The 10,308-nt window shown below is 32.7% G+C and overlaps 2 protein-coding genes across 2 annotated transcripts; both read left to right on the top strand.

Annotated features, from left to right (window-relative positions):
• The first annotated feature begins 300 nt into the window (after nt 1–300).
• On the top strand, nt 301–9,448 carry LOC130647979 (uncharacterized). The gene is made up of 3 exons (XM_057453994.1): nt 301–880; nt 7,014–7,050; nt 7,232–9,448. Exons 2-3 carry the CDS (start codon nt 7,014–7,016, stop codon nt 8,329–8,331), a joined length of 1,137 nt encoding a protein of 378 aa, XP_057309977.1. The 5' UTR covers nt 301–880; the 3' UTR covers nt 8,332–9,448.
• LOC130648256 (uncharacterized) lies at nt 711–6,900 on the top strand. Its single transcript, XM_057454295.1, has 3 exons — nt 711–843; nt 977–1,557; nt 1,603–6,900. The coding sequence occupies exons 1-3, from the start codon at nt 711–713 to the stop codon at nt 6,898–6,900; spliced, it is 6,012 nt and encodes a 2,003-aa protein (XP_057310278.1).
• Nucleotides 9,449–10,308: the final 860 nt, after the last annotated feature.

Below are 10,308 nucleotides of genomic sequence, written 5' to 3' on the forward strand. Positions count from 1 at the left end.
AATTATCGCTATAGGTAGTTTTTTTAATTTTTTTCCATAGCTAGCTGCTAGCTAGAATATAGTCGAAACAAAAGTTCTTAATTGCACGTCGACGTTTCGAAAGTGGTCTATTTATTAAAAACATTTTCATTGATGTGACGTATGATATTTTTTGTCAAGATTGGATTCGCACAGTTAAGAAAAGAAAACTTAAATAAAATCTTCAACAATTTGCTTTAAATTTAGGATAACTTAAACGTAGGATAACTTAAAAAAATCATATTTGTTGTTATCAATAAAGAAGACCATTTTTTTTCTGAAAAATTCTTTTAGGCATTTGTCATATTCTACCTGGGCCATTCTTGTCAAGTGAAATTGTTATTTGAAACTTTATTAGGTGCAACAAACTATGTAATGTTAGTAAGTTGGAACCACAAATAAGAATGGTCAAGAAGAATATAGTCATATTTTACTTTTAATGGTATTCTTGTATTATTCTTTCATGCACGTCATTAAAGACTTGTGGACGAATAACAATGATGCGCAAATACAGCTATTTAGCTGTGGAACACACAGCTTCTAGTTTCGGCTGAAAGCTCGAACAAAATCTTGATCTTCTGGGATTTAAGTGAAGTTACGCGTGTCTCCGAGGCGGTTAGTAAAGTTAAAAAAATCACGTGAAATATCACGTTATCTTCGGGTAAAAACTGCATAATCACGCGAAAACTCACATGGTACCTGCTACTTTTCCCCAATCAAATGATTTTGCCATAAAACCGGCCAATCAGCGTCCATGTGCTCGAATACTCCTCCTCAATCCTCAAATGCTGTACCACGATGCCGCGCAGTACTGGTTGCAAACTGGTTGGAAGTAGTAAAGTAAAACTTTGATTGTAAAAAGGTATATAATAAATTTATTTTATTTCATTTTACTGACAATTGACTGTACACTTGTCCTTCCAACATTATTCAACTTTTCCAGCGTTCTTTATGTTAGAAATGTCAGAATGTGGTACAAGCGTTGAAGTAGATTCTGGCCTAACTTACACAATTATTAAATGTACGAAGGGTTCATTTCATCAGGGTCACGAAAAATTTAGCTATACAAGAGGAATCCAATGTACCTGCATATCATTATATGCATCTCTCTTTTCACTTTTTAAGCATGTCTCGCGATGGACAAAAAATGACATCAATTGTGTTCTTGAAAAGGGTGATAATTTGTACAAACTGCAAAATACAACTCAATTTTTAACATGCACTGAACTACCTAGAACTGTTTCACTTGAAGGTGTAAATATGGATGTAAATTTTGACCATAACTGTTTTGGTTTTTTTGTGACTTCAAGTGCTACTTCTATTAATGAGTTGATTTCTAATTTAAGGTCAAATTTAAACAATAAAACAAGAATTATATTTATTATCAATGGTGTTGCAGTGTCAATTTTAAAATGCAATCGTCATTATTACATTATTGATTCTCATTCAAGAGATGCTAATGGTAGACCATGCCCAGATGGTACTGCTGTTGTGTTAAAGTTTATTAATTTGTTTGAAGTCGCAAAATATATATCAAAGGTATACCATAATAATTCCATAAACCCTACACAATATGATATTTAGTTTATCTCGATTTCTGTAGAGAATGTGACAGAAGCTGATAAAGCTGTTATACTTGAAGGCCATAAAGCCCCTTTTTTAAAAGTTGTTTCTAGTCCAAAGAAAAAGTTTGACAACAAATCTAACTCAGCTACAAATTGTAAAAATTTATCATTTTTATTAGACACTGTTGACACTAGCATTAAGGGTTTTCGGCAACAAATATTTGAAGGACCAAGTTATGTATGTGTTATATGTGGGCGATGTTTGTATAAAAAATCTGTTGTAGTGTTTGATCCTTTAAAATGCAGTGAAATAGGTAACAAAATATATAAGAATATTCAAATAGAAAATGGCTTATTGTATATTTGTAATACATGTAAACAAAAGGTTAAAAACGGTAAAGTTCCTTGTCAAGCGATGGCTAATAAATTATATGTCAATGATATTCCGAATGAACTTAAATGCTTAAATAAGTTAGAGGCAGTGCTTATATCGAAGAGAATTTTATTCAAGAAAATTGCAATAATGTCAAAGGGTCAAATGCCAAAAGTTAAAGGTGCTATTTGTAATATTCCTGTTGACGTTGACAACACCTGCAATTCACTTCCTAGGAATATTGATTCTTCTGGTATACTCTTAGTTAAATTGAAAAAAAAATTGCAATTTAATGGCCATGTCTATTATGAGCCTGTTTCGCCTGCGAAAGTTGGAGAGGCTTTAACTTATTTGAAATTAAACAACAAATTGTATAGTGATGTACATATCAATGTAGCAAATATTTCTGAAGAATTGCTTAATTTACATGTTGATGAAGAAATATGCATTGAATTAGATAGTAGTACTGTCAATGATAATTTAGAGACTGATTCTAATCCGTTGGATTCTTTTCGCCAACAAGCAGGGGAAATGTGTATTATTCCAGAACATCTTACAACTGAAATATTTGAGATTGCACCTGGTGAAGGACAAGTGCCAACAAGTATTTTAAATGATCAATATTGTGAAGAGCTTTCCTTCCCTATTCTTTTTAGTTTGGGTGAATTCGGATATAAAGTAGAAAGAGATGTAAAACTTTCACCAGTAAAGTATTTTAACCAGAGGTTATTACACTATAAGCAAACATTTGCATCTTCATCAGATTACATTTTCTTTGTTCAATTCGTTTTGCAACAACTAAGTTTTAACAATCAGATTTCCATTGCAATGCGCAAGAGTTCTGCCAATGTAACGGCAGGTATGTTACAACAAGGATATTCTGAAACTATACAATCACTAGTTTCAACAAACAAAGCTTTTGTTTTCATGAATCAGATAAAAGGTACACCTGCCTATTGGAAAAGATTTCAACTTGAAGTCTTGGCCATAATTCGACAACTTGGTTGTCCCACATTTTTTCTCACTTTGTCTTGTGCCGATTTACAATGGGACGAGCTTGTCAGCATCATTTCTAAACTTGATATGAATCCCCTTTCTGAGGAAGCTATAAGCAACTTGACTTACTTTGAAAGATGCGAAATACTTAACAAAAACCCTGTATTAGTTGCAAGGCATCTTCAATATAGAGTTGAACTACTTTTTCGAAATGTACTATTGAGAACAAATCTTTTAGGGGAAATTTTATATTATGCTATACGTGTGGAATTTCAATTTCGTGGAACTCAACATACTCATTCCTTCATTTGGGTTAAAGATGCGCCTACACTGACAGAGAGCAATATTTCTAACTACATTAATTTTTTAGACTTTACAACCCATGCTTACCTACCACGAGAAAAGAATGAGTTATACAATTTAGTGAAAAAATACCAGACTCACAAACATTCAAAATCTTGTCGCAAATACAAAAACACACCATGTAGGTATAATTTTGGCAGGTTTTTTACTCAAAGGACTATTGTAGCATGTCCAATTTCAAGTAAAAAAACAACTGAGGAACAATTTAATGATTTGACAGAGCGAAATAATATATTAAGCAGGGTAAAGACGTATATAAATGAGTATTTAGATCCCAGCAAGCAAGGTTACAACGGTGATTCCATAAGTATAAGTGACATCCTTAATGAATTAAATATAGTAGAAAAAGATTACTATCACGCTTTGTCAATTTCAAGTTCAACAGATTATGAAATACACTTAAAGCGTCCTCCAGATTCTTGCTTCATTAACAACTATAACCCTTATATTTTAAAAGCTTGGCAGGCTAATATGGACATACAACCAGTGTTCAATTACTATAAAGCGGTATCATATATGTGTTCATACTTTTCGAAATCAGAGTCTGAATCATCTCAGGCTCTTATTCAAGCAAGTAAGGAGATACAATCAATGAAACTGCGTACCAGGGAAGCTATGTACAAATTGGCATCTGCTTATGCCACATCAAGACAAATGTCCTTGCAAGAGGCTGTAGTGTTTAGTTTACCAGAACTTTGGTTACGAAAATGCTTTCCAAGAACAATTTTTGTTAATACTAATATTCCAACAGAACGAATCAGATTATGCAAACCAAAGGCATTGTTAAATGAACTTGATTCAGAAAGCACTGATATATATGCAAAAAATATGATCGATCGTTACATGGATAGACCTGATAGTAACTTTTGTTCAGGACGTTATGCATCTGTTGATGATATGTGTCTTGCTATGTTTTTATCTCATTATTGTGTCAAAAATGATAAAATTGATAATGAGTTTTTATGTGATTTTCAACCTCTTATACTTACAGCAGATATTTCAGAGAATTCTCAAGCTGGCTGTAATTTTCCCAGTATTATACCATTAATGTCATGCAAGGAAAAGTTAGTTTGCAGGAAAGTTAGACAAATTTTGCGTTATTCAATCCCAAACAATGATTTGTTCCCCGAAAGGCATGCTCATTATCTGTTGTTCTTGTTTCTCCCCTTTCGTTCAGAAACAGAATTGCTTATTAATAATAGTTACTGTGAAAAACTGTTACAACATGGAGTCTTAGATGTTGTGACTGTAAATAGAAGTATTTTTGAACCTTTTTCTGATGATGTAAATGCTGCATATATGAGGATGAGTGCATCTAATAATGTAATGATTGAAGATACAATTGTAACTGAACAAACTGATCAGTTGAATTTAGAGGAAGTCTATCAACAGCCAGTTTTGTTTAATTCAGTTTCTAATAATTCTATCAGTTCTAATAATTTAATAAGTGATGATACCTTAAGGCAGAATATACGGTCATTAAATCAACAACAGCGCTTATTTTTTGATTTTTTGTATGAATGGGCAAATAACAAAGTAAAGCAGCAAAATTGTAATTCTTTCAGAAGGGTAGAACCTCTTCAAGTTTTCGTTACTGGTGGTGCAGGTGTAGGAAAATCTTACCTAATAAATACTATTTATCAATCTTTATCAAAGCTGTTTAACTTATATTTAGGTACACCTGAAAAATGCAAGGTATTAAAAGTAGCACCTACAGGTGTTGCAGATATTAACATAGATGGAACCACCATCAACTCTGCTTTTGGAATTCCTAAATCAAAATCTTTGAATTTACACAATTTGAGTGACAACCTTCGTTGCAAATTTAGAGACAAATATTCGCATCTTAATGTTGTTATAATTGATGAAATCTCCATGGTTTCAAATGTTAAATTATATCATATACACAAAAGACTGTGCGAAATATTCCAGATGAGTCTTGATAACCCATTTGCGAATAAGACCATATTGGCTGTAGGTGATCTATACCAACTTCCTCCGGTTCAAGAGGCTAAGATATTCACTCCATTTAAACATGACTTTCTTAATATTTGTCATCCATGGAAATCATTTAAACTGTATGAGCTATCTGAAATTATGAGACAGCAAGGAGATGATAGTTTCATAAAACTTCTAAATAATGTACGCATTGGAGAAGTAGGTGACAAAGATTTGTTACTTCTTAATTCACGAATTGCAAAAAACATACCAGTTGACTCGATATATTTATTTGCAGAAAATAGTTTAAAAGACCAACTGAATTTGTCAAAACTTAGTAAATTAGAAGGTGAAAACATTGTCATTAATTCCCTTGACAAATTTCCTGAAAATGTATCAATATCAAAAATCAATCAAGCTTTGGACAGAAATGTAAGTCAGACAAATGGACTATGTAAGTCATTAATTATAAAGAGAAATGCTTTGATAATGCTAACTAATAATATTGATATCGATGATCGACTTATCAATGGTCAAATTGGTCTTGTTCGTGATATACAATATAACAATGATGGAACCATCCAAACTATTTTTGTCAAATTTAATGACCATCAAGCTGGAATACTAAAAATGCGATCTAACCAGTATGCATTTGAAACTCATACAGTCCCAATTAAAAGAATACAAGCCAGTATCCCAGTTTCAATGTCATCAGTGTCCAGCCCTGCAATTTCTAGAACACAATTTCCCATCATGTTAGCATGGGGTTGTACTGTACATAAAGTGCAAGGTTTAACTTTACCTAATGTAGTGGTTTCATTCAAGTTATTAAAACAAAAAACTTTTAACTTCGGTCAGATCTATGTAGCTTTGAGCAGAGTAAAAAAATTGGCCCATATTCACATTGAGGGTATACCAACATTAGAAGCATGCAGAGCTGATCCTAAGGTTTCAGAAGAATACACCAGACTAAAAACTGAATCTGCTTTGTCAATTGACAAAATACAACCTCTTGCAGACACCTTTCAATTTGCATTGCTAAACATTAGGTCACTGTCCAAACATGCTCTTGACTTAAGTCACGACATTCGACTAACTAATGCAGATGTTGTATGCCTAACTGAGACACAGTTGTTAGATAATTCACTTCATCCAACCTTGCAAGAGCATTTTTTAGAGCATGACTTATTTTTGCATAACAATACAGATCGATTTAAAAGCTTAGCTTTTCTTAAAAAACAATATCTTCAATGTAATATTTTGCGATTGCAAAGTGCTCTATATCTCGAGTTTTTTTCAACCAGTGACCATTTTATCTCACTAATTTTGTTTTATAAAAGTAACAATTGCCACCCACAGCGTTTTGCAGATTATGTTTCAAATCTTGTAGAACTTCATAAACCAGATTTTGTGTTAGGAGATTTTAATTCAAATGCACTCTGTGACATACTTCCACCTGTTCTTACTAGGATGAATGAATTAAATTACAAACTTTTGGTCACCGAGCCAACGCATATACTTGGTGGTCTTATAGATTATGTATATGTAAATAATGAATTTCACAATATTGAAAATTTGTCTGTTGCTATTATACCTGTATATTACTCAGATCATTGTGCAATTTCTGTGCAAATCAAACATTGGTAGCTTGATACAATATGTCTAATATCTTTTTGTTTAAATTTATTGTATTTATTCCAAAATCAGGGACTTCATTTACATTATATTTATATATTTATGTCTATTTTATTCATTTATAGATGTCGTCAGAACAGAAAACACCAAAAAAACGTCTTGGTAAGATATCTTTCTTTACCATTTTAAAGGATCCGTTTAAGCATTTGTAAAGTGTTAAGAAAACAAACTACATAATTTAGGTCATAAACTTTAATCTTATATAAAAATATAAATGTCAGTGTCAGTATTCTTATATTTGGCAGGAATTTATAGATAGAATTTATAGATTTTGTTTTTTCAGATAATTCTATTGTTGGGTATGTTACGAATGTATCACCAATTAAAACTGCTAAAAACAATCCAAAGAGGAAATACTTTGATTTCCTTCTAAACACAGAGGACAAAATGGAACGAACAGTTTGTTTTTCCCCTGAAAAACATAAACTGGTATCAGAAGTTCACAAAGATCTCACTGGATGTGAAATAAAAAAATACAAAAGGAGCGACACTAATGACATCATTATAACAGATTTTTCATCTGTGAAAAAGCTTGCTCCATCTTTTGAACTGCAGACCCCTGAAGTTGTTCTCAAAACTATTCCAGCAATTCTTAATGAATCGATGCTGTATGAAATCGTAAACACAAAAGCATATCTATATGAACTGAGTGAAACTAAGGCGCTGACAGACAAGAATGGAAAAAATATGTCATATCGCAATGCCATTCTTATTGACGAAACAAGCGAAAAACTGCCAATCACGTTTTATAATGAACAATGTGGGCAAGTGAAAAACAAGGAAACATATATTTTAACAGAACTAAGGGTATCAAAATATATGAACAATCGGTTCTTGAAAGCCACCCCATTCACCAAACTAAGAACTGTGGATCCATTAGAAATAAACGACGAAGCAGTAACAGTAACAGATTGTACTTCACATTTCATCATAACTAGTGTAGATTTAAAAAGTTTTTCAGAAAAATTCCAGTGTCCTTCATGCAAATCCAATGACCTTGAAGTTGAGAAGGACTATACCATATGCAATAATTGTTGCACCATGACAGATGCCTCGCAGTGTCGAAAGCACTCCAACATTGGTTTTACTGCAGAAGGCGATACTGGCAAACTTGTCTTAGATTGTTCACCTAGCTTGTTGGAGAAGTGTTTTGGCATTCCGTGTTGCAAAAAGATTCCACTAGCCAAAAAAATGATCAAGGCAAATGTTATAGTTAAGTTTGATCAGCGGGATAACTCGATAATTGAGATAAGGCTAAAAGAGGATAACTCCATTAAGATGTGCCTAAAAGAAAAAGAGCAAGACAATGTGACATCACAAAATTTTATTAGTGAAGAAGAAGAAATGGTATTACTCGACGGGAAAAACGATGAGGAAGATTGACTTACTTATTCAACTGAACTATCATGTTTTTTGTTATGTTATGCTTGCTTAAATGTTATGCTTGCTTGAACTAATTTAAAAAGTTATATTTTTTGTTTGTTTACATTTTGTTCTGATATTTCTTATTGACATTTCAGTTTATAATTTTTTACTCAGCTTGCTGCAGTCCACAAAAATTGCTCCATAGAAATTTATCACGTTCTGTTTGTTGTTTGTTTTGTTTTACTGAACTCTTTTATCATTGTTTTAAAGTACGTGTTCATAATTTGATATGCTTACATATTTCCTACAAAAATTAATATAAGACAAATGATACGAGATAACATGGGGATCATTTATTTAAATACATATTCGGACATTATTATGTTAATGTATTGTTTTTATGCTGGTTAGTCAGATTTCCTTGGCAAGTAATAAAACAATGGTTAAGGACTTCTTTTTGGTACCGTGTATTCGAATCTGAATGCTCTAACAACACTCTTTCCCATTTCTTGGTATTTTATTAAACTCATTCACTTACTACATTTTTGCTCAATTATTTTCCTTGGTGAAACTCTTGCAGCGAAAAACCATTTTGAATAATTTACATTTATCTCTTTAATAATAGCCGTATTCTGTCTGTTCAAAAGGGTTACCGCGTCCCGTAACGGAAACACGAAATGTGATATATAAAGGACGGGCGACCCCGTGGATTTTTCCACGGTCTAACGACTTCTATATTATAATGCCCGTATACGTCTGTCCGTCCGTCTGTCTGTCTGTCACGCAAAATGGTAGCTTAGCTGCGACGGGCGAACCCGTGGATTTTTCCACGGGCTAACGACTAGTTTAAAAAAAAACATAAGGCGAACTAATTATGCAGAAAACCTATAACAGTTAATATTTTACAGAACGCATTTTATGATTCGTTTCAACCTAGAGGTAACGCGGGAATGTATTATAATTGTTAATGCAAGCCCCTAATCTGGCATAAGCAAAACTAGCACCCAGTTCTTAAAATTCCCAGCAATTTATTCCCCTAGGTTTTTCGCTTTCTTGATATGCGTGCTGGCGCGGTTCGCCTAAAGTCACTGTTGTAGGAATCCGCCGTGTTCGCAGGACTTTTCAAAATTGGAACGTCGGTCAAGAAAGCTTTGCTAATATTGCAAACTGTAAAAGAAAAAAAAAAGCTAAGAACGACGAAGTAGCCTGGGTTACGTTTTGACCGTGGCAGATAAGCGAAATAACAGTTGTATTTCAGAATCTCCGTTCCACAGCTTCATAGCTGGTCAGCTATCTTGTTTTAAAATATTCCTATCAAGACATAAATTAATTAAAACCAGTTTGAATTATTTTGGCTTTTGTTTCAGTTGAATGGTTGTTTGAAAGTGTTTGGACGATCTGCATATTCAGATATTATTTAGTGTATTACCACAAATAATATTCAAATAATAATGTAATAATTTTATTCTTTTGTATAAAAATACTATTATTATAAGGTAAAGGCAATTTAATTAGTTGTTCTATCGTTACGACAATTTTTTTGGGTTGCTCGGTAGCAAAAGAAAAAGAAATATATATTTATAAAAAATTTGACGCCAGCACATTACCAATGACAACACAGAAAAAAAGTCATTTAATCACGCTGAAGAAAAGGAAAAAATAAAACTATATACTATGTTATATTATCATATTTTTGTGATGGCCTTTGTCTAAGACGTTGATAAACAAGTAGAAAAAGCAATGTTCTTTATGAATATTCTGATGTGTAAGACCTGCTTAAGATTTTTAGTATAAAACGACGAGTTCAGCAAAATGTCATTATTCTTTTTTAGTTTCCTGTTATATTTTACCAATGATTTGGTAAAAAGCCTTGATCGTCTAACGTAAGACGCTTACATTGTAGGAAATCCAGGTTCAAATCCTGGTCAAGGCTGTTAAGGTTGATTTCCAAAAGGTGTAGACAAAATAAAAGAAGGCAACAAAAAAGGAGATAAC

The sequence above is a fragment of the Hydractinia symbiolongicarpus genome, chromosome 6 (genome assembly GCF_029227915.1).
Source record: "Hydractinia symbiolongicarpus strain clone_291-10 chromosome 6, HSymV2.1, whole genome shotgun sequence".
NCBI lineage: Eukaryota > Metazoa > Cnidaria > Hydrozoa > Anthoathecata > Hydractiniidae > Hydractinia > Hydractinia symbiolongicarpus.